Below are 24,275 nucleotides of genomic sequence, written 5' to 3' on the forward strand. Positions count from 1 at the left end.
CGTGGCCGTGGGCCAGATGGAGCAGGGGGCAGGAGGAAGTCACACACTTGGATTTACTCACTAAACTGTTTTTCTCTAAGAACTAAGATATATTCTGATTGCAGATGATATAAGTAGATATCTGCCAGTAATTGTAATTGTACTTGTAAGAGTACTTGTCTCTGTGGATATGACACAATCATATGACACAATCAAAAATGAAATGTGCTGTTTTCTAGAATAAAATTGGGGATTCTCTGGTTGTGAACATTATTGGAAACATCTTGGATAATTGGTACATGGTATATTATCTAAAGGACCAGTGTAGGTCTTACAGTCGTGGCATGAGGTAATGAGGACGCAGATTGCAACCATCTGAATAAAACAACCTTCAACCCAGCTTTTCCAAGCACATAGGAGAACAACCTGTGGCCGACAGGTAAAGGCCCTCTCTGAATCCCTCTCTGAATTGTCTGTTCTGGGCTACTGTAGAAACATGGTGCTTCAATATGGAGCTAAGTGCTTCTTCTTCTTCTTCTTCTTCTTCTTCTTCTTCTTCTTCTTCTTCTTCTTCTTCTTCTTCTTCTTCTTCACTGCATGTGGTGATTTTAAATCAAAATTCTCAAACTCACATAATAACAGAAATGTTATTCCTTGGATATTAGATGTTTTCATACTGCAGCATGAAAGCAATTATAATTCCACCGATTCGTGTTTCAGCAACCATCATCAGGCTGATGATGCAGATTGGGGCTAAATTCTCCATGAAGACAAATATGTTCTCAGGCTGCAGTAATTCATCATCACTGATTGTGATCACGTGAAGGACTCTGTAGGCAGCGTGATAACAGTGACATGCATTTAGAGGTGAGGGTTTAAAGGTCTCCCTCTGTTGGAGCTCTGCGATGATTATACATGTTCAGTGCGGTGAAACGTGTGTTCCTGATCGAAACTGTCACTAGTTAAGCTTTGCTCACCTCAATGCACTTAATGATAGAAAACAATAATGACTGAATGACTGATTGTATTTGAGTGTGATGGCGTTGAAGTGATGTTTAGGCCCAAAGTGACTTTTTTTGCAAAAAAATGTTCATAAATCAAAAAGAAAGGATGTGTTATCCACATTTATATCTGTTGACGACACCATTCATCATTACAGGCCAAATGACGGACTGTGACAATCTCCACCTGGGCCTCAAGGAAGGACACATACAATTCTGCATTGTGTTAATGTGGGTGTTCAGATTCTATGGCCTCCACCCCTGTTAGAGTAATGGACACAACAATAGTACAAGACTATTAAAGAATTTGATTTAAATTGATCTCATTGTGACAAACACCATGACAACTCTTCCCCCATTCCAAAAACCAAAGCATTCTTTCAAGTCTCAGTTTTCATGATCGAGCGCACTTAAAGGTTTTTCTTTCATTCATCTATTTTCTGTAGACGTCAATGTAGCAACTACCTTAAATTATAAATGTATCCCGAAAATGTAAATGAATTTAGAATTATTTCCAGACTCTTTTTAGGTGGTTTAAAGGCTGCTTTCAAAAGCTGTGTGTGTGTTGCAGTACATAATAAAAGATGTGTTACTACACACAGCAGTAAAAATACACAAAGACACAGTAGAGCGTATGCCTTCTTCAAGCCGAACAATCATACATGATTGTTTAGTACTTGTAGTACAAATTAAAATAAGGGTTTGGTCTGATAAACCAAATGATTTAAAACATAGTGAAATAAAACTAAAGCATCCACACTAAAGTTGAATGGGTTCTTCTCAGGCCCCCTACATCAAACATGTTTGGTTGAAATTGTTTTAGCAGTTTCGCAATTTTTCGCAAGATGAGAGATTATATATATAAACATATATATATATATATATATGTGTTATACTAATGCAATTACTACCATCTCCTATTGTTGAGCTAAATCTGCCTCAAATTTGTCCTGGCCAAAAGGTGGCTGTGGTGATAAACATTTTTGAATTGGACTAATTGAATTACTAAATAAATATATTACATTCTCAGTGTAGGCTCACTTGAGCCCCCCCAGTGTTCCAATCCGGGAGGAGAGGTGGATCTCCATCACAGAGGCCTGTACAGCTGGCTGAGACCTTACGAGCAGAGCGCCTCCGGTGCATCTGATCTCCGGGGAAGAGAACCTAATACCTCCCTCCCTCCTCTTTCTCCCTCCACGCTTGGACGAGTGCGTTCACTGTACCATGAGCCGCGGAGTATGTGATTTCACTGTTTGGGTTGGCAGCCCACAGCAAACTGTCTGTGTGTTAAAGAGCAGCCTGCTGGACTGCGAGGGGAAAGACAAGGCATCACGGTGGAGCTATCTGAAAAATCCCCTGTTTGGTTCTATGGAGCTGTGCATTGTGCCTTCAGGTACAATAGATGCATATTTCATAACAATCACTTCAGTGCCGAGGCATTTCGATGGTGTTGTGTCATGAGCTGCTCATGTTTTTGATGTTCACAGCTGAATCCAGTGAATGTAGCACTCAGGTCATGTCTGTATGTGGAGAGGATCAGACAGTTTTTCTTTGTAACGTGCTCAGGCCAAACAGCAGCTATCAGTGGTTTCACATGTTTTATCCCGTTGAAACCAGTCTACTTGAAAAAAGCTTCTTCCTCTACAAAGGAGGTTATGTTCTCACCCCTGCTCGTCCGCTTGTTTGTTGGATTTTGTGTTTGTTTGTAAACAGGATAACACAAAAACTTACCTAACCCTTCTTTTTGGGGAGGGCTGAGATGATGAAGATAGAGAATGTTTTGTATATTTGCATTAATTTCCCTGAGAATAATTAATTGATCTTTTAAAAGATAGCGTGTGAAACTTGGTTCAGATCGCTGTTTTTATTTGTCTACAGTCAGTTTATAATGCATTTATTCATTTTCTTTACCATCCAGTCTGTCCTGGTCACCTAACAAACAGCAACCTTTTATTTCAATAAACAGCCTCAGAGTACCACATCCACCTCAGAGTGTGTGACTCTTCAATGTTAGAGGTCTGGACTTCCTTCAACATGCAAACAATGAGGTCTTTCACAATGGACCTAGATCATATCAGCATCACAACATGATGACGATGCAGTTTTAACCAATGGATTATGTTCACTTTCATGGATGATTTATATGGGTCATCACAGAGTGAAATTTTACAAATTTGTGATATTGCGTAATCCCTCTATCTATCTATCTATCTATCTATCTATCTATCTATCTATCTATCTATCTATCTATCTATCTATCTATCTATCTATCTATCTATCTATCTATCTATCTATCTATCTATCTATCTATCTATCTATCTATCTATCTATCTAAAAAAAGAGGTTTTACAGTTGAACTGTTTTTAAATCAAGAACAGATAGTTTCTCTCTCCAGGGACGAGGCCTGGAGAAATTTCCCAAATTAACTAAACTTAATATGATGTGATTGAATGTGACTGGTGCTTCAGCAGGATCTTTGCCTTTTCCCCAACTCAATCCTGTGAAAATAAGTTGTTGGAGAAGGGAAGAGGAGGGGGGGGGCTGCATTCCTCTAACCATCTCCAAACAAGAGGTCTGTATTTATTTTTGGCACAGCTCCTGTGTCCCACACATGCACGATTCCCCTGGAGTGTCTGGCGACATCTTTTTCCCAGAGATCTATGTATATACACGTGTCCTGGGTCATCTTTACTTGTCATGAAGCCACTTCTACATCGAGTCTGTGGTTCCCAGAGACAAGGTTTACCTTGTGGGCCATGCAGGAGATCTGCAGTTAGTGTTTGCATTTAACAAAATCAATCCGCAAAATGTAGCTTCTGATTATCCTCAATCACAGTTTAGATACATTTAGCAAACTGAGCCCATTACAAGGCAAAGCAGAGACTTACTAAGATATTACTGACTAATCAGAATCAGATCTTGTGATCTGTAGAAAAAACATCAAATTCTCAGCTTCTTTTAGGTTTCCACTGTAGTTCCAAATCCACATGTGATGTTGACTAGTTTTAAACGTGACATTCACCTTATGGTTGACATTCATCTGACTGAGTGTCCTCTCCAGAGGATTGTGGTGGAAAGTGCAGCGAGGATCTTCTCCAATTAAATGTTCTGTTATAAAACACGTGTCTCAGATGCAGGAGCTCCATGTTTTCTGCTTCAAAGCACGATGAAACTGTCACAGATTTTCACACTAGTAGTAATTGTTTAAATTGTTTTAATTAATTTACGCATTACTGAACCTGCTGACTTAAAAGCATACTTCACCCAAAAATGAAAATTCACTCATTATCTACTCACCACTGTGCCGGTGGAGGGGTGGGTGAAGTGTTTGACTCCAGAAAACACTTTTGGAGTTTCAGGGGTAAACAGCGTTGCAGCCAAATCCAATACAACTGAAGTAAATGGAGAAGGATTCTTCAAACATAAAAAAATTAACATGAAATTCATAAAATGCCTCGATACTGCACCTCTGGTGTCATCAAAGCTTTCATAAGCACCGACATTCAAATTCAATTCGGAAAAGCATAATTTATGATGTGTTTCTGATCACCGCAGACATTTGGGCTAGAAACACGGTGTAAATGAGGCCATTACGAGTGGAATTTGAATGTTGATCAAAGTAACTTTGAGCTGAAGTTGATATATTGTCATTGAGTATTACATAGCATTTAATCTGATTAAAAAAAAGTACAATGCTTACTTTTAACCTGGGCTCCTTTGTCTTCAGATAGAAGATGAGTTGAAGCTCCAGGCACCACAGAAACCATCTGTATTGTTCTTTGCCTCTTCTGCACATTTTCTTCTTCCTTAGCACTGCAGACAAAATGTGTTTTCTCAGCCGACTAAGATAGGTCACCATTTTAAGAGCACTTAAAAATAAACATGCACTGCAAGCTGCTGCAGATGTTCAGATAACTGGACCGTTGAACAGAATAAGAACAAATCCACTAGCTCCCATTAACATATAGAGTTTCAGGTTAATGGTGGCAGCAGATTGTACATTTTTCTCCAGGGCTTGGTTGACAGGTCTGTGCATCATTTTCAACTCTCAACTCGGAGCCTTTCAGTGAGTCAGCAGTCATTTTTCGTACTTGCAGTCAAACATTTGGATTGTGTCTTCATTCTGGCCCTGAAACAATGAATTACTGAGAGACTGGTTTTTGGCCTGAATTTGATGTTTTATGGACTTCTTACTTTATGGACATTTCCCTTTTTTTTCTTGTGTTTGGATTTGTGTTCTGTTTGGTTGATCAACTCTAACTTTCTCTCCTTGTGTATGTTTTACTTTATTTCCTGCCTTTGTCCAGTGTGCGGTGCCGCCCTTGTGATCGTCTGCACCTTTTCCCAGCATTTCACCTGTTCTCAATCTCCCCTGCCTCCCTGGTGTTTAAAGTCTCTGTTTCCTTTGTCACTTTATCTTTTTCCACGTGCCAGCTTTTTAGTTTTCCAACTGTTTTCCTCGTATTGATTATTGGAACTCAGGCTATTCAGTGTATCCAGCTTGGCCTGAATTAAAAGACATTTTAGTTTTTCACTGAACCTGCAGTCTTATGCCTTTGGGTCCTTTGTTGAAACTGGCAACAGACTTTTAATTTAGTCTTTAGCCAACGCAAAGTTACTGGAAGAAAAAATGTTTTATTCGATACAAAAATAAAATCATGAATGAAATGATTATTCAGCTGAGTTGGAGTGAATCCAGAGCCCCACTGATTGATTAGGGGTTTGTTAAATAACAATATAGCTAACTTGTTGCTAGGTAGGGTCATTGTTTTGCAGGCTTTCTCTGCAGGGAAGATTGATTGTGGATATGATAAATAGTTTTCAGATAACACATCATAAAGAAGAATAATGACTGCATAGTACAAAGCAAAGAGAACAGTAGAATATGATTTCAGCTGCTTATTATTCACGGCCAGTCATTTATCAGCACGAGGGCGACAGCCAAGAGAGGAAAACAATTTTCTCGATCCAAAAACCACTCAATCACTCTGACTTGTTTCCTGTAACAATATGAGTTGTTACAAGTGATTTTGAATTGGAAAATCTCTCAACAAGCGATTTCAACAGAAGTGGTTGAAAGGGATGACAACTTAATGAAAAAAAGAGAACTACCGGCTGCAGCATACCTTGTTTTCCTCATCCTGATTGTAGAAACTTTGAGTGTTTGTAAAGTGTAACTGAGCAGCAGTGTGTCCTCCCGTCTCTGATACAGTACAGTCCCCCCTGACGTCATTCACTAACCTTTTAATCCCTCGGTGCCATTCAATTTGATTGCCTCTTTAGACATTTCAAACCTTTATAGGCCAAAGCAGGCAGCAGGTCCTGGTCTTGAATCCCTGCAAACAACATGGAAATGATTTCATTTGAGTGATTGATCCGGTTTAGTTCAATAGATTATTTCACTGAAGTCTTCCTCACAGTCACTGCAGCCTCCACCAGGAATTAACAGAGTGACTGGGGTGTAACAAAGTGAGTAAATGTCGTTAATGTACTAAGGTACATTTTTTGCATCTGTTCTTTTCTTAAGTATTTAGATACTTTTCCCTTTTCTCGACTACATATACCAGCAAATATCTGTACCTTCTACTCCACTACATTTATACAATGCATTGAGTTGCAAGTTCACATCGAGCTTCATTCACAACCCTCTTAAGAACAAAAAGTCAAATTGCTCCACTGATCCAATCATAGTGGAGAAGTAACATTCTGTAGCAGACTGTTGCATTAAGGAACAGGCTAGTCTCTGCAAGAACTTTTACTTTAATTCTTAAAGTATATTTTAAGAGGTACTTCACTCAAAAAGTAATGTGACACTTTAACTTTTACTTCAGAACATGTTTGACTATTTATTTGCACATGAGTCAAATGTTTGATTCCTTCCTCCACCACTGTTGAGTTGAGTTAGCAATATGAGCGCAGCAGCTAAAATGATTATTTGTCAGTTTCACACATTTTTAAATCATTTACTTATTTTCTCGGAGGCAGCCACAGGTTTCCTCAGCGACGTCTCAAAGTGGGGCTTACCAGTCAGCTCCGTTTTAACAGCAGCTACAGCATTCACATTTGGTCAAAGAGTTGGGAGATAAATGGAGCTTAGGTGGGTCAAGTGACACTGACCTGTGCTGAGTGCTGAAAATTGACAGCGCTGTCAGTCAGAGTAAACACAATGACTCTGATGTATTTCGTATTTACAGAGTTAACTTTGGGGCTTTCCAGTCACTTCACTACAGCAAGAGTTGTATTTGGATGCAGCTTCCAGAAGCCATGAGAGGAATTCATATTCACTGGGTTTACATCCATCGCAGATGTCACTTGTTGCACTTTGAGACTATGGCGTTCGAGATGTCCAGTACATGATCTGAGATTTGCAAAGTATTTGACTACTTTAAGGTCCAGTTTGTAAGATTTAGGGGAAGGGATCTATTGGCAGAATTTGAATATATAATTATTCTAGTGATATTTTCACTTGTTTGTGATCATCTAAATGTTACAATAGTTGTTGTCTTTACCCTAGAATGGTTCATGCCATGTTTTTTTTACATTAGTCCGAACTGGACAGGATACACATCTTTTTGAGTATGCTGGTTGTATAACAGATATTTAGCAACACAATGTGGTGCTATTTATTAACACTAAAATAACAGCTTTAAAATGATTTTTATTGTACACAAACTTATAATAGAGATAGTGGCATCTCTGTCATTACCACAGCACTTCTGGAACACCTGGAAGTGCACCATGTAACTCTGGTCATGTGTAAAATCCTGTAACATTACTTACTCTGTCAGTTTTCTGGTTCATTTTCCGTCTTGCTGTTCCCAACAACACTAATTAAATACGTGAATGACACCTTCTTCCTCCAGGGGGGCCCCGGGTGTACCCAAGAGCTATCCTTACATTGGGTTGCTTTATGACCCAGTCACCTAAAGACTAATGAATAGCATGGCGGTGAGTATAATGATGATTCCAATCTTCTAAACAGAGGTGGTCTGGACTGTGGACCTGCTGCGGTGTCACCAAACAGTTTGACATTAAACTGATCCATCACAATGAGGTGAGAGGGCGAGGACAGTGCTCCTAATACAGTGCTAATGTATAATACTGAACATGGCACAGTGACAGAATGACAGACCACACATTCTACTTGACAACATTAATGTAAAATGTTCACCGATTCGACAGTTATGTTTATATAGCCATAGTAATTTAAAGTTATTTAATAAGCTGATAGTTGAATTTGATGCACTATAAACTCTTTGTTCCATTATCCGTTTGTATAAAAGTGTTTGAAAGTCTAAATTAGTTGTGAATAGTAGAAAAATCTACTTGAACACAATATAATTCAAAATGACTGATTCTCAAAGGTGTTTTCATGCACAACTTGCAAGACTGCAGGTAACTTAGAGTTAAGTACCTTTTATAAGTACATTATACAGGGTATGCATTGAGTTAATGTTAATGTATCGTGCATTTTTTCTGAATCAAACTTTTATGTATTTTTGCTTCACACCACTTTTTTGTCTGAGACATTAAACAGGTTGCTAAAAGTTCAACATTGAAACCCGACTAACAACATTTTTCCTCACAAAGTGCACTGCTCATTTGTCTATCTTCAGACTGATGATAAATGATGCATTAATCTCAATACAATCTTCGCTAATGCTATTTAGATTGTTACTTCACCCTCACTGTACATTTTCCAGCAGGGTTTCTCCCCCTTATCTCATCCGGGAGCCGGTCAGAATGGATACCGTTCTTTGACTTGATGGACTGCAGATAGTGGTGGTGTTATCGTGCCCAGAGGTTAATACACTCAAATTAGTGGTGGATGATCAAGACAGACGCGGCCCACTGCCTCTACAGGCTTGATAAAGTCACATGTCAAATGTAATAAATGTGCTCTCTAGAGGAAAAGAAAGTATCAACTGAAATACTAGTGATAAAAGTTCAGAGAGGAAAAGTTATGATGAAGAGTAATAAAGAGAAAAACGTCAAAATCTCGGACTCTCACTGTCCTTTGTCAAACTTTAAATGTACTTTTCTACATTGGCAACATATATAAAAAATTACACTTCTTAATTAGTTGAGCTCATCTTGAGTCAAATTTTTGCCATGTGATGTATTTTACTCCTTTTCTCCAGAGAATGGATCTTTGGCCTCAGTTCCCCTCCGCAGCCACTCCGGCTCAGACGTCTTCTGTCCAACAGCAGCTTTGACAGAAGGAGTTTGTTTTGAAGAAACTGTTGAACTAAGACTCCCCAGCCTGCTCTGACACACACACCAAGATAAATAGATGTCCGATGGGTTCTGTTCAGATAACAGAATTGACTCACTGGGACCCTGCAGGGTCGACGCATACACACACACACACTCACTCACACACACACAAGTGCAACCAGCGAATGCACATGCTCAACATAATGATCTCTCTCAATGCAGACCACTTGTCAAGGATTGATGACACAAAACTTGTGTGCAGAATGAAAAACACCCAGAGCTCTATGACCCACAGAAATTATTTATGGCCGTTTTCAAGGCAAACCCTGTGAAAAAAGCATAGCGCTGGCAGTAGCAGCCACACTGCAGAACTGCAAAGCGTGAATTTAAAACTGAGAAACTAAATATTGTGCAATGAACAGATACTGTAAATACAAATAGTTTTGATTGAATCGATATGCCTACCGTTAATGTGAATATTGTAACAGAAATTGCACAAAAAAACTCCTATGTGTGTTTTTTGGATGATATGTTGAAGGTGGTAGATCAGGGCTTACATTTTTGAGGTTGAGATGGTTGGTTAGCACTGCTCTAATGTTAATAATACAAAGCAGAAAGTTAATAAGGCCAGAATATCTACAGTCCATGAGCCAAGGATACATGGAGCAGCTCAATCCCTGTTACAACAGCTGTGCAACAATAGACAATGCAGTCAGTAGGGTTGTTGAAAAATGTCTTTGCTTTGATTTATTTAATTATTAGATTTAGTCAAACTTTTCTGTCCCCAAAAAATTATAATCCGACAAAAGACAACCAATGAATACCAAACTACTAAATACTTTAAAATAGAAGCGCTAACCGTTGTAGTTACTGCACATAAACATTTTGTACGTATATGTCAATATATCAAATAAAATCAACAAGTACAATAATCAGTCTGCTCTCCAGCATTGACCTCAGTCTTTTCAACTGACAGGTTATTTATATTATAATGTTGCTTTAGAGGCTGAATGTTGCAGCCCCCCCTCTCTCTGTAGAAAGACAGTTGGTGGTTTATGGGAACTATTAACTATTTTGCTCATCTTAAACTTGCACAGATCAAAGTGAGCAACATATATGGATGAGGAAAATCTTCAGGTGACCTCTGCTCTTCATTCGCTCTGGCGTCACAGTTACCTCAAGTATTGGATCACTGTCGAGGTTTTATGGAGAGCAGCCGCTGAGAGCATTTCTAACCTGTTTCAATCAGTTACTCCCCAGTTGTAAAGCAACATAGCTTAGTAAAGTCTGAACTTGAACCAAATGCTTCAGGGTTTAAGAGACATGAGAAATGTTGGGGGTGAAATCTTTTTAACTTTTGGACATATTATGGTTCTTTCCCCCCAGTTGTTTCCCTTTCCTCTAGTGTCTTATGGGGTTTTTAGACAACACTGCTCCTGAAGCTCCTGAAAAACCTTGTCAATTGCTCGGATTATACTTCACCCTAATATAATTAGCATAATACACACCTTGCTATTAGTCTGGATTTCCCCCCATCAAAATTCTAGTAAAGCAAGTGTGGAGACATTACCTACATGTGCTGGAAGCAGTTGACCAGAGAGAGCCAGCTGGCCAATGAGAGCAGAATGGGCTTTAAAGGGAGGGAGGCCTTAAAGAAACAGCAGCTTAAACCAAATGTTTCAGACAGAGGCTGAACAGAGGAGCTGCAGCAATAGAGAGCATGAAGTGTGTTCTGAACATTAGAGCATGGAAACCGTTTTCACGTAATAACCCAAGTAAAAAAAAGTGTAGCCTGAATATGTCTCATTTAAATTTTTGACTGATAAGGGTACTTTAAAACAGCCAAATAGTTAGCACCATTCATAAGCATAACTCAGATGTCCCCCATGCTTCCATGTCATGTTGAACATTTTTCTCCTCTTACTTTTTATATCTTCACTTGCCCATTATCTCAGTGAAGATTGTTACAGCTCCTTTCCAGCTCCTCTTGCCTGAACTCCCAGCAACAGTGCTTTACAAGTGAGTTTTTTTTACCCTTCCTTCCTCTTCATGCCTCATGTGTAAACACTGAATTCCCTCCTTTTACAGACATCCAGCATCTCCCAACAAGCACTTGTAGATAACTGTCGCTTAAGACTTAAGACAGAAACAGAAACATTCAGCAACTGTGCTGCAGTTCCCACACACAACCTCCAAGGCCCGTTTGCCAAACTGTATTTTACTACTGGCAAGCAGAGCCTCCGGCCTGGATATCCTCAGTGGTGCAGCAGCTTCTTGGTGTCGGGCCAATGGTGCACAGAGCCTAGCTGAAACTGAGGAGCGAGGTGCGGGGGATGGCGGACCATCCTGCACCGTCATGTTGACTTACAACGGTTTGATTTGGTGACAGCTCTGTGATTTAAGTGACCACTGTGAAATAGCAGGTGGTAGTTTCAGGAGATAGGCCGTGTATCAGTGTGGGATTATTGTTGAGTTCCTCAGCAAAGAAATTCTCCAAAGAAAATCAAGATGTCAGCTACACAAAGTACAGTACTTATTGCAGTACAATCTTCCAACAAAGATTCATTTATAAAGAAATGGTTTGAAATTCAAGAAAATATGTTTGTTTGTTTCACAAATAATCTCTATGTTTGTAGTACAGAGTGTTTAACCTAGTTTAAATCATAGGCTACGAGGAAGCAGCAAATCTGTCAATATTTAAGAAACAAGCTAGTTTTGAAATGTTGAAGCCGTTCCTCAGCAGCTGGACACTGTGACTGAACACAAGGCTCCTGTTGTCGGGCTTGACAAAGGGTTGTGCCGACAGGAGATGGATAGTCCAAGCGATCAGCAATGGCTGAAGGCTGCGCCAATATTGAGACGATATTTAGCTGGGCAGACATTATCATCCCTTCGAGTCTCCTTGTACCGTGCAGTATTACCCTGCTGCATGTCCCCCCTCCTCACTCCCCCACAGACCTGCACTCACTTTACGTGTTAACGATAAACACCATCACTAATCAGAAGTTAGTAGGACTTGTACAGTACTTGAGGTTTACTTTGAGTTGGTTTAATCCGATTCATAAGAAACAACTCGTTTTGCGAGCACACAACTTGAGACTTTTTACGAGGTACATTATCACAACCTCCTTCACCATCGTTCGTTGTCAGAAACTCTTGTCTCTTCTAATATTTTCAGGTTGTAAAGGCAGCGTAAATTAGCCTGTTAAGTGTGTTTGTTCAGCTTCTGAATAAAATAACTCATCAGAAACTGAAATTCTTTCTTTTTATTTTCCCCTGGTCTTTTCAGTTTTTTTCTCTAATTTATTTATAATATCAGAATATCAGATTCAGTAACCCCCGAGGATTCGTGCAGATTTGCTGCTCAGGTTGAAATATTAAAGATATGCGCCTGTGAATTTCATTCACATTTGACTGTGGTGATCTAATGTCCAGCAGCAACCAGAAACAAATATGAACGTGATTTTTTTTTTTTAAAACAATCTTTTTACTAATTGAAACTCATAGTCTCCTTCTCATACTGTGACAAGTTAAGCCAAGCCAGAGGCTGTAAAGGCCACCACATCATAAGCCAAGCTTTGACTGCACCAGGAGGCCAACAGGCTCAGGATCAGTGAATTCCTGTATGGAAGAAGAGATTTTATATACCCCTTAAATAATACTGTTAGATATTAAGAGAATACCTAAAGGCTACACTGGCCATGGCAAGAGTTTGTTTTCATAAAGGAGAAATAAAGAATGTTGCGTAAATCTCTGCTGTAAATCTTTGACTACAGCTTCTACATAATGAACCTTTAATGTAAACTTTGAATGAGGCACCAGGTCAGAGGGTTCCTCAGAAAAGTTACAGCTTTAGTTCTCTGATAATTCGTGACAACCAATGACAAGAGTAGTCTGTGTCATCAAGAGAAAGTGTGTGAGAAGGTTTTCTTTGAAACAAAGTGTGGGTGCCCCTGAACTAATTATTTACATCCCTTTCGAATGTAACAACGTGCGGAATCAAACTATTCATCGTGACCGTGAACGGCCACATCTCAATAGATCAGCTGCTGTGGCCTGTGAGGTGCTGTCAGTAACAGCGGAGTTAACTTAGATATTTTCCATTTGTTTAACACATTTAAATCAAAAGAGCTTTGGGTCTCTCTGTGTTAACGGTTTTGGAAAATGTTAGAGCCATATAAAAACTGTGAACCCATTGTTAAGAAAAATTATCTGCTGTGATGAAGATGATGATGAAGATCAAGTGGAACCAGTTTCATCAATTGTGAATTAGCAATTTAGAAAAACGGTAGGGATGAGAAGTATTCATATAGATCTCTTAATAGAATAATATTAAAGTTTTGTTCTTTATACAACAGCATCAGTTGTAGTCTAAGTTCCTCAGTGCTTTAGAGAGAATATCTGAATTCATTCTCAGTGGGTATCGAGTCACTTTCAGAAACTGTGTGAAGTAGACTAAAACTCAATTAATCCTCATTCAGATCTGAACTTAGTGCTGATTACTGAAGAATCACTCAGGGTGGATGTTAATACCTTTGGAGGCCCCAGCTTAAAGGCCCCAACTCTGATCCAAACCAGAAACATGCCAGTCAAGAAAACATAGGATACCAAACCACATGATGTTAAAATGATTCTTTAATGATCAAAATGAAAAACAAAGTGCATACTGTGCATTTAGATGTAAGTACAAACAATATCTATTATATATAAATATATATATACAGTATATACATTCATGCCACTGCTGAGATCAGGTGTTTCATCAGGGTTAGGGGGCAGTGTTTATTTCAGCCATGGGTGAAGCTGCAGCTCTGTCAGGGTGGGACGCAGCTTAGGGTCCTCCTCCAGACACAGCTGGAGGAAATCCTTGAGGTCTAGAGTGACAAAGAGAGAGGGAAGATGAAGATGACCATTGAAGTGTGTTTGCTGACAGGTTTGTGTACCTGTGTGGTTTTCTTACCTTCGCGTAGTTTGCTGCTGATTTCCAGTTTTTTGCTGAGGAAGCATTTGGTTTTGAATATCTTTTTGTGGAGCATCTCATATAGGACTGTGCCAAGCTGCCACACTGTGCTGGGACCAGCCCTGTAGACAGAGTAGCTGCAATACTCTGGAGGGGCGTACCTTTCAGTGCCTGGAAAAACACAGACATGATTATGAGACAGTGAGGATGATGAGGAGGAGAAGCTTTGTGTTCATGTTAAAGTCACAGATTAGTAATCAGAGTAGAAACCAGGCATCTTACCACAAAATGCTGTGTAAATTGTCCCTTTCTTCACAACACAGCTCAGCCCAAAATCAATGAGGCGAACCCGTGGGACACTTTCGCCAGTCTCAATCAGGATATTTTCAGCTTTGATGTCCCGGTGAAAGACTCTGTTCTGCTCCAGCCCAATGGCTGCGTCCACCAGCTGCTTCATTATAGTCTGCGAGACAGAGAGAGACAGCAGTTGAGATGTTGAAATGCAATGAGTTTATAATGTCAGTCAGAGGGGATTATAGAGAGAGAGAAAGGGAGTTACACAGATCAACCTGTTGACCAGCTCATGCACAGTGAATAGGATCCTGCAGCAGCTTACCTTGGCCTTAGACTCCCGTAGGCAGCCTCTTTTGCGCTTTATATATGTGGACAGGTCAACGGCAGGGACAGGTCTCTCCATCACCACGATCAACTCATGGCCCAGGTCATACCAGTCCAGTAATGCTACTGGTGCTGACGTCCCCACAGAGTCATTTTTTGCTGCGCTTAGTTTCATCATTATGGCCACCTCTGTTGGGAGCATCTTTCCATTCAGGCACTGAAGGGTCACAACAAAAGCAACAGTTCATCCATAATACATTCAGAAAGTGAGTGAGGTGAAAGCCACAGTGGAGTAATCGGTGTTGGTCACTTACCACTTGTTTGGATAAAAGATTTTTCCGCGGTATGTGCTTGATCGCCACCTACAAGACAACAACACATGTTTGGTTATCACTTTCTGGCCCTATTGTGTGTGTGTATGTGTGTATGTGTGTGTACAACTGTGTATTACTTACCGGAACAGAATCTGATTTGCGGAAGCCAGCAAACACTGTTCCAAAGCCTCCTGCACCGAGCAGATCTAGCTCAAAGTATTTGTTCTTAAGTTCAACTAGACGACACAAATATTTAGTGTCAAACACACGTCGTCTCTTCCTCTTTTCTGGTTTTCCCTCCTCATCCTCTCTGTCTTTCCTTTTCCTTCTTCTCACACTGCCAACCTCCTCACAGGGTCCACCTGCAAATGGGATAGTCGCTATCATCAGTTTGTCTGGATTGAGATACAAACTGAAACACTTGCCATTTTATCTGATCAATAACATTGGTGAAAGCAGGTTTTTGCCTGAATTTACTCACCTTGATGTTTCCTGGGGACAGTATTACAGACACTATTCATCTTGGAGGAGTCAGCACACACAGTGAAATGAAGTTTCAATGAAGTTTCAATCACAAATATAAATCCAATGCTTGTAGGCGATCGATTTTCTTGGACTTGTGAATGCTCTCAAACAAGAGTGACTGATTTGGGACTGATATGTGCCTTAGATCCTTTAATGTCGGCTGTGAGTAACTGTTGTTTGGCTTTAATCCTTTGATGTTAGGTCAGTTACCAAATATCATGTCAGATCTTTGTGCATTATTTGAATAAGCTTGGTTTAACCAATAAATGTGTTGAGTTCACATCTCAAGCTATTTGTACAATACAAATATATGTAATGGGGGTACGATTATTTAAGGTACACCGCTCTCTATGTAGCGTGGTGTGGGCACAGCAGCTGTGGACCCCACTTGTGTTGTTGTAAAAGACATTATTAATGTTTTCTACTTCACATGACACACACACACACACACACACACACACACACACACACACACACACATACAAATGCACACAAACACTCACACACACACACACACACACACACACTCACACCTTGTTTTTACTTGATGTTGTTAATTTAACTGGGGCTGTATTGTGTTTGTTAGTAGCGACTTTTAAATACACTGAACTTGATCTGACTCAGAGCACATTTCAAGATTCAAGATTCAAGACTTTTTATTGTCAAATGCACAACAATAACATTAAGCAGTCGCAGGCAGTGAAATGCTTGAGTCTCTCTTCTAACAATGCTTAAGTAATTAAAACCTATAAAATAAAATAAAATAGAAATAGTATAAAACAGAATAAAATAGAATATCAACATTTAAAATAGAAAATAAAGTATAAATATATATATAAATATATATATAAACAGCTGATGAAAAAATAAAATAACAAAAGTGCAAATATGCAGATATGTCACGGAGAGGAGTTTAAAAGTCTTATGGCCTGGGGGATGAAACTGTCTCTGAGCCTGGTGGTGCGGGCCCGGATGCTGCGGTACCGTCGGCCAGATGGCAGCAGGCAAAAATGTTTATGGCTGGGGTGAAAGGGGTCTTTAATAATCCGGCTGCTCTTCTTCCTGCACTGCTGGGTGTAGAGGTCCTCTGTGGATGGTAGTGCCATCCTGGTGATGTGCTGGGCAGACTTCACCAACCTCTGTAAAGCCTTACGGTTCATGGCGGTGCAGCTGCCATACCAGGCGGTGATGCAGCCAGTCAGGATGCTCTCTATGGTGCATCTGTAGAAGTTGCAGAGAATCCTGGAGTCCATGTGGAGCTTCTGCAGCCTGCGGAGGAAGAAGAGCCGCTGTCTGGCCTTCTTCCTGATGGAGTCTGTGTGATGGGTCCAGGTCAGGTCATCAGTGATGTTCTATTCATCATTCATTCCTGTGAAGTACAGTTTGGACGTTAAGGGTCGGACAGAAGAAGGTAGCAGGTTATCATGTTTTATGGGTCATGCACCATGTACGAGCCTCGGTCTGATACGACTCGGTAAAGGCTCACAGCCGTTCACTGAGGGCCACACGAGCCTGGGTTCAAGTCCAATGGGACGAGAGTGTTGAGAGCAGGAATCATTAAATCACACTTGATGTCTCCCGTCTCAGAAACTGTAAATCCATCCTCCTCACGACCAAAAGTTTCACCTTCATGCTGCCAAGAGAAGCAGATCATTCTAAAACCCTTTTTTCCCCTCAGATTCAACCTGTAAGACTTTTCACAGAAGTAGAATAAGTACGGTCAGTTTCAGTGTAATTTATCTCATTGCAGAATGTTCTTTTAAAACAACCTGAAAACACCTGATCGACGTGGCGACCGTTTGATGTTTGAATTTGTCCCACTGTTTTCTTGTCAGTCACAAACAATACAACAACCGATCAGATCAGATCATGAGGGAAAAAACAAACCAATATACGGCACATAGGTTTTGTGTCTTAAAATTCATCTCCACGTGTTTAACTGACAAGTGCAATAAATCAAGGCGGGACCTTCCCGCTGAACCACATCAGAACAAATGGACCTCGCCAGAAAACTAATTCCCCCCCAGCCTCTGTGTAAACACCAAGAGGGGGAGGCAGAGGAGCAGATTGTACCAGAGGGTGAGGAAGGGTGAGGCCGGGCGATGAGGGATGGTCAGGAATTCACTGACCAGTCAGAAAGAGATGGGGAGGGCTTTGCAGGAGATTATAGGAGAGATGATTGATCAATGCATTTTTATGAGAAAAAGAAAATATGAACTATAAAGGATTCTCTTGAAAGGTCCAATGCAGAAAAGAGCCCCCTTAGTGGAGCCTCTCTCTGAAAGCATTCGCATGGTCAACCAAGAACTTGTAACACCATTACAAGAAGCCAACATTTAATTTAATGGCGCCGATCACTGATTGTGTTGGAGCGATTCCAATGTTTTCAGTAGAAGTTAACACGAAGAGGAGAGAGGAAAGAGATAGCGTGTGAGGAAATGAGTGAAGGAAATAGTGACTTATGGTGAGTGTGTCTAATAACTGTGAGTCATAGAGCAACCATCTCACCCCTTCGTCACTCGAAGTTGCAGAGGATAGAAAAACCTTACAACGCATAAACCCTGGATATAAAAACACAGAATATTGATTCTTGTCCTGACAAGGGACCATAGGTTGTGTATGGGAGAGACTCAAAGTTGTGAGGCAGCATGTGAACAGTGTGTTACGCTGATGCATGAGGTGCTGGCTGTGGATGGGCTGTGAGAATGAAAGCATACATTAACGCTGACGTTAAATATTTTATACACTGTGTTTCCTGATGCTGACACGTCACAGAAGCTCTAGGTTATATAAACAACATAAATATCTCCCTCCTCTATTCTGGATTTCTGTCCGTCCCATAAATGCAAGCAGCTGGCAGATGTGCCAGATGTGTAGTGATTGTGAAAGGTAGTGCACTAACATTTTTTATTTCTATTTTACTGCATTATAACTGTTTTTATGTATTTGTAGCACTTTATATTACTATATAATAGTTATATAAAAGTACTATGTTACTACAATTTATAATTATTAAAACATGATGAAGTTTTTTCATTTAAAAAAAAAAAACTTGACTCATTGTGACTAATAAAATTATCTGAGGATTTTATTTTATTTATAAATTTATAGATGTATTATCTTGTATTGTGTTTCTTTCCCTTTTGCTGTCATTTTATTTATTTTTCAACTCCAAAAAGTGCAGCAGGTCAAATTGCACTCATTAGATTTATAGACTTAAATGTTCAAATAGTAAAATCTAGTTGGATCTAACTGCTTTTTCCCGCCTTTAAAAGTGCAGGAGGTTCCTGCCAACCATTTTAATTGAAGATCAATTCAACAATGTTTGCAAAGTAAAAGCACATGACTGTCATCAGTTTAAAACTAAAGAGGAGTTTCCCAGCACCAGTGTTCACTTCATGTTGGGTCAAAGTCAAAACCAAATACCAGGAAAGGAAAAGAAAAAGTAAAAATAAATAAATGTTTCTCCCACCACAGAAACGGGTGAATTCCGCAGGTTTAAACTTTGGTTCGTGGGTGAAACTCAGTTGGGAATATGCCCAGTCTTGTAGCTGCCACTGACAGAGTTGGTTTATGCAGACTGCACTGCTCAAATAAACCATACCCTCCTAATGCCACCCACATGCCCCTCAAATCAAAACAGCTCCAGTCTGCTGAGAACCAGGATGGATGTGAAAATTACACAGACGACATTCAGGAGGTTAATAAATAGATATTTCAGTATGTGTGTCATTGCTCATTTCCCATTCAGTCAATCTCTCTGTCTTTGATTTGGACAAATACAACATCCTTCACCGAGTTACACTGTGACTGTTGACTGAGGTACAGTCTTACAGGCGAGTGCTGACACCTAGTGGAAGGATTTGTTAGACAGAAGCGAGTATGTTGCAGTTATTGAAGTAATAGATACTTAGACCTGGAGTTGTCTGCGTTGAAAAGCTGTATAAACTGTTAGTTTAAAGTAATTTGGTTCTGTAACGCACAGATCTTTACAGTATTTCTCCAAATTAACATAATTTTCAGAGTATCTATTCCAAACAAACACATCATAAATCAATCCACTGTGCAGCAACAGGAAGCAGACCTGAAAAGAGAGAGACTCAATACTTGTGTTGTTTTGAATTAGTTATATGCTTTATTGATAATGTTTACGATATCATGTTGTTATGTTTCAGACAAGCTTGATGTTAGCTGCCACCTGTCAATAAACCGAAGAGAAGAAGAAGAAGAAGAAGACTGCTCTGTGTTTCCCCTCCTAATTAGGTGTGGTTACTTTGTATTTGTCTGAGTCTGCTTGTTCCTTGTTTGTAACTTTGTAATTATTCAATATATGCTGACCAGTACTGACCAGTACTGGACACAAATTTTTTTACCTCCTTGTTATGCTGGAAAAGTTATTTGTACCACATATGCACCAAATATTTACAGCGATTCACTCAAGACTGACTTTGATCCACTCAGCAGAAAATAATGTCTGTAAGTGTGTGTAGCAGGTGATAAAAATATCAATGAGTCTGAAGAAAAAGACTAAATGTTAACACTAAAGTTGCAATACACCGATGTTTAGTAGCTTATCTTTGCCTTGTGGCCTGGACCACATATAAATGCCAGATTTGTATTTTAATCAAGATTCATGAATTAGTCCCTGGGAAACTGGAAAAAACGTGTTCTTTCTTGGCCCATGTCCCATATTTCACCAAGTTTCATGGAAATCTGTTCTGTCATTTTTACGGTCCTGCTGCCATGTAAACAAATCAAAGGACACAGGCAAAAACAAAACCTTCTTGAAAAGGTAAATAAATATTCTTCTTTGTACAAAAGTAACATGTCTTCATCAGGACTGGCAGATTTTTATAGAAGTGCTCTTTTGGACTCCCCTCCTCTTATCTGAAGCCTATAGCCCACATAGGGAATCAGCCTATGTACTAACTCCTCCCAAACACTTCTAGTGGGACACAAAGGTCGCTCAGAATTCAATTCCCTCTAAGTTCCCTCTATAGAGCCGCTCGTCTCGTCCAACAAAAAAACAAAACTCTTAATTAGATTCTCCACTAATTGCATAATATCTCCCATGGTGCTGTGGGGTGAAGCGAGACATGGGGGGGGGGGGGCAGAATGATGTCTTTGTTGCTGTTTTACTGGCTTCGTTTGTGAAGGCACTGAAAATATCATCTTGTGGAGGTGGTCCTGGTTTTCTGTTTAGTGGGTTCGGTGTAGCCCTGTCCTGAAAACACCCAGAGCGCTCAGAACAACGACAGGTTTAACAACAGAGCAGACACGACCAGAAGGGATTCACTGATTATTATAGGTGATGATCAAAACTTAGGGCTTCCCATGTATGAGGGTGAACAAACGTTGCAACACTTTCGTCTACATTATTCCAGTATGGGGTGCTTCTTATGATATTGCAGTTTTACATCTTCATATGTGGTTTGGGTTGAGTGGTTCATTTGCAGAGATAGGTTTCCAGAGTATATGCTATGCTTTAAAGGTCATGAGCCACAAATGTTAGGGTACGATCAGGTCTTGGCTTTACATTGTTATTTTGCAGCTCGTTGACATGGCTAAACTTATTTATTCAAGTGTTTTGTAAAGGGGCAAATGGCGCGAATAAAATGTCATGTTATTACATACTTTCTTTTGTATTTCAGTATTGTATTCTTTTAACAGGTTCACCTAAAAACTACCTATGAATTCCTCTTTGTTTCCCTGGTGGTCTCAGCTGAAAGCCTGCACCCTCTGTGGTTTTGGGTCACCACTCAGCGCTTATTACCGGCGCAAATGAAAGGCCCAACCACCCCCACCACCCCAAAAAAGCTGCACAGAATAATGAGCAGTAAACAAGGATGACTGGCGAGGAGGGAGACGGGAGGGGAGGGGGGGCTCTGTGCCACTCTGGGGGAGTAGAACAGGGGGTGACAAAAGAGGGGGTGTCTCCGCAGCAACTGAGTCAGGCTGCTTCGAGTCACATGGGCCCCGAGTTTCTATTGAGAGCAGTGAGAAGAGGCTGGAAGCTCCTCGGGGCCCTCAGTGCATGTTTTGTTTTTGTTGGGGGGGTGGAAGGGGGGGGGGGGGGGGATGCCAATGGCAGCAACATGAGCGGAGCCCAACAGGACCGAGCCCTGACGGCGGGCAGCCTCGTGAACGGGACCACCGCTTTGGGTCTGCGCGACGAGGGGATGGACACGGCCCTGTTTGGTGTGTTGTGATGGTCAAGTTTCTCTCCTTTCACTTTTTGCAGACAGTGGAAACAGAGTGTCTGTGTGTTTTCGACTCAGGAGCAGGTCTCTCTGCGCACTGGTTTGCCACATTGTCTGAGTGTCATTGAACAGTTTCTCTGAGCTTGCCGTGTTTGAGTTGTTCTAAGTGAAACATGATGTGTTGTTTTCTCTTCTGCCTTTCAGAATTCAAAGTGTTTAATATTGTCATCATCGGTCTGGCCGTGTGTATCCTCACCATCACCGGGCTGTACTGCGTCACTGCCTGCTACAACCGCACCAGGTGAACATCACACTCCATGGTTCGATTTGTGTTAAGAAGTGGCACCGTCACTTCTGAGCTGTTTCCTCACTTTGAGTAGAGTCCATGGAGGTCGCTATGTTGGTTCATCCCCTGGTTTCATATTTTATGGGATAGCTCCATCACATACTGTAATACTGATGTGTTGGTTATTAGAGAAATATATAAATATAAATATAATAACTCTACTATGAATTAAGAAGAGCCGTTTTCAGACATGATCTCTGATTGTCAGTTTGTCTTTCACACATGAGACAAGAAGCAGGAGAGTCACAACATCAGACAGATCTCAGGTGAGTTGTGGTACCGCAGGCAGAGGCAGGATGTAACATAATAATTCCAGTGTGGAGGTCACATATTTTAGTTTACAGCATATCCACACCGGAGTTGAGCTTCATCACCAAAAGCTCTCTTGACATATTCGGAGGTGTGATCTGGGTGCGCGGCTCAGCTTTTTCAGCCTGAGATGTTTCTTTTCTTTTGTTTTCTTTCACTTTTGAATCGGGGCGGTGTGGCCTAGGGGGTAGAGTGGGCGTTCTCCAACATGAAGGTTGCCAGTTCAATCCCCACTCTTCCCCATCTGCATGCCGAAGTGTCCTTGGCAAGATTCTGAACCCCCAAATGGCCCCTCATAAATGTTGAGTGTACTAAAAATGTAAGTCGCTTTGGAAAAAAGTGTCAGCTATATGACATGTAATGAGTCGCGTGTTTGAAACATCATTAACACGCCCACTAGCCGTGAATCCTGCAGAGAGTCTCCTGCTCGCTCCTCACATCGGCTCATTCAGACATAATCTGGAGTTCTTAGGCTCCGGAGAAAGTCCAGAGGCTCTCACTCGGATATTAGCGGTCCCACATAGAGCTCCGGATAATGTCGAGAGATTATCAGTGCATGTCTGAAAGCAGCTGTAGAGTACAAACTGATGTGGAATTCTATTCAATTCCTCATACCAATTAGTGCCATATCCTTCATCAGGCAGTCAAAGCGAGCCCACGTGTACGAGAGCGCAGTGACCCGAGGGGTGCCGGCCGACCCCGTGGCGGTCAAAGCAGTGAAGAGGTCGACCAGCTTCCTCAACCCTCTGACCTTCTTCAGGAAGCCGGAGGCAGCGAAGGACAACTCCAGGATCTATTACATCTACAGTAACCCGCTGCCCGTGGGCCTGAAGGAGGAGGAAGAGGAGGACACTAAAGTCCAACAGAGATTTCAGGAGAAATGTGCAATGTCGCTGCCGCTGTTGATCCAAGAGTACGCCAGCGATCCGGACAGTGGCGTCCTCCTGGACCCTCCGATGTTTTACATGCAACTTTAGAGGGGGGTGGGGCTTTTCTCCAGGCTGAGATTTGCAGCTGTGGCCATGGGATGTTAAGTCACCATTTGCAGGGCCATTAAAGGGGCACTCCACGGATTCTTCATGTTAAGTTTATGTGTCATAGGGAGAATTAGTAAGTATGTGAAAGTGGTTGTATGATGTCTTCTGGGGCTTTTCTGGAGGTTAGGAAAGTCTAATATATGAAGTCACATCCATGTCCTGAGGATTAGCTCTCATACCATAACATAGCCTAACTTTATGAAAGTTCAGAAGTGAATCGTCGGAGTACACTACTAATCTGTCTGTTTCTTTGTTTATTTAGCAGAATTACGCAAAATCCTTCCAAGTTTCAAGGAAATCGGTTCAGTAGTTTTTGTGCAATCATCACCATGTGCACAGACAACTTGACATGCTTCTGTTGTCTCTGTACAAATATACACAACCTGAAGATACCGTGACCTGGATCAGCACAGACACAGTTACTCATGAGTAGTTTGTAGACAGTGAATGGTTTACAGGCTCAGCCAATAGGAAGTAGTTCAACATTTTGTAATAATAGAAGTGGATGCATAACTCAATTAAATAGATGCTAATATCAAGTAAAGGTTTAATGCCATTGATAACAAATAGGCCCTATAATTTTGCATATGACATATAAGGGTTTTAATGCATGTTAGGATACTGTGTGTATACTATGTCTAGGCTCTTTTATAATTGAAATTTGTATTTGTATTTCTGTTTTGTCTACAAAGCCCCTTGTAACCTCACTGGACTCTCATACTCCTTTCAAAACAGTTTTTTTTCCTGACAGAGTAGTAAAGACACGCTG

At 40.7% G+C, this 24,275-nt stretch overlaps 2 protein-coding genes across 3 annotated transcripts; one reads left to right on the forward strand and one right to left on the reverse strand.

The window, feature by feature from the left end:
• Positions 1-13,979: 13,979 nt before the first annotated feature.
• On the reverse strand, positions 13,980-15,610 carry LOC133953415 (serine/threonine-protein kinase pim-1-like). Its single transcript, XM_062387333.1, has 7 exons — positions 15,571-15,610; positions 15,231-15,325; positions 15,090-15,137; positions 14,774-14,992; positions 14,440-14,620; positions 14,158-14,328; positions 13,980-14,071 (listed from the first exon to the last, which is right to left on the reverse strand). The coding sequence occupies exons 1-7, from the start codon at positions 15,608-15,610 to the stop codon at positions 13,980-13,982; spliced, it is 846 nt and encodes a 281-aa protein (XP_062243317.1).
• Positions 15,611-21,640: 6,030 nt separating this feature from the next.
• si:dkey-246e1.3 (uncharacterized) lies at positions 21,641-24,126 on the forward strand. Of its 2 annotated transcripts, none has more exons than XM_062388033.1 (3): positions 21,641-21,812; positions 22,019-22,115; positions 23,092-24,126. In XM_062388033.1, the coding sequence occupies exons 1-3, from the start codon at positions 21,710-21,712 to the stop codon at positions 23,444-23,446; spliced, it is 555 nt and encodes a 184-aa protein (XP_062244017.1). In that variant the 5' UTR covers positions 21,641-21,709; the 3' UTR covers positions 23,447-24,126. The 2 variants fall into 2 exon arrangements, with proteins under 2 accessions (XP_062244017.1, XP_062244018.1); XM_062388034.1 differs by having other exon boundaries at positions 21,660-21,812; positions 23,110-24,126.
• The last annotated feature ends 149 nt before the right edge of the window (positions 24,127-24,275 follow it).

The sequence above is a fragment of the Platichthys flesus genome, chromosome 5 (assembly GCF_949316205.1).
Source record: "Platichthys flesus chromosome 5, fPlaFle2.1, whole genome shotgun sequence".
NCBI classification, from domain to species: Eukaryota; Metazoa; Chordata; class Actinopteri; order Pleuronectiformes; family Pleuronectidae; genus Platichthys; species Platichthys flesus.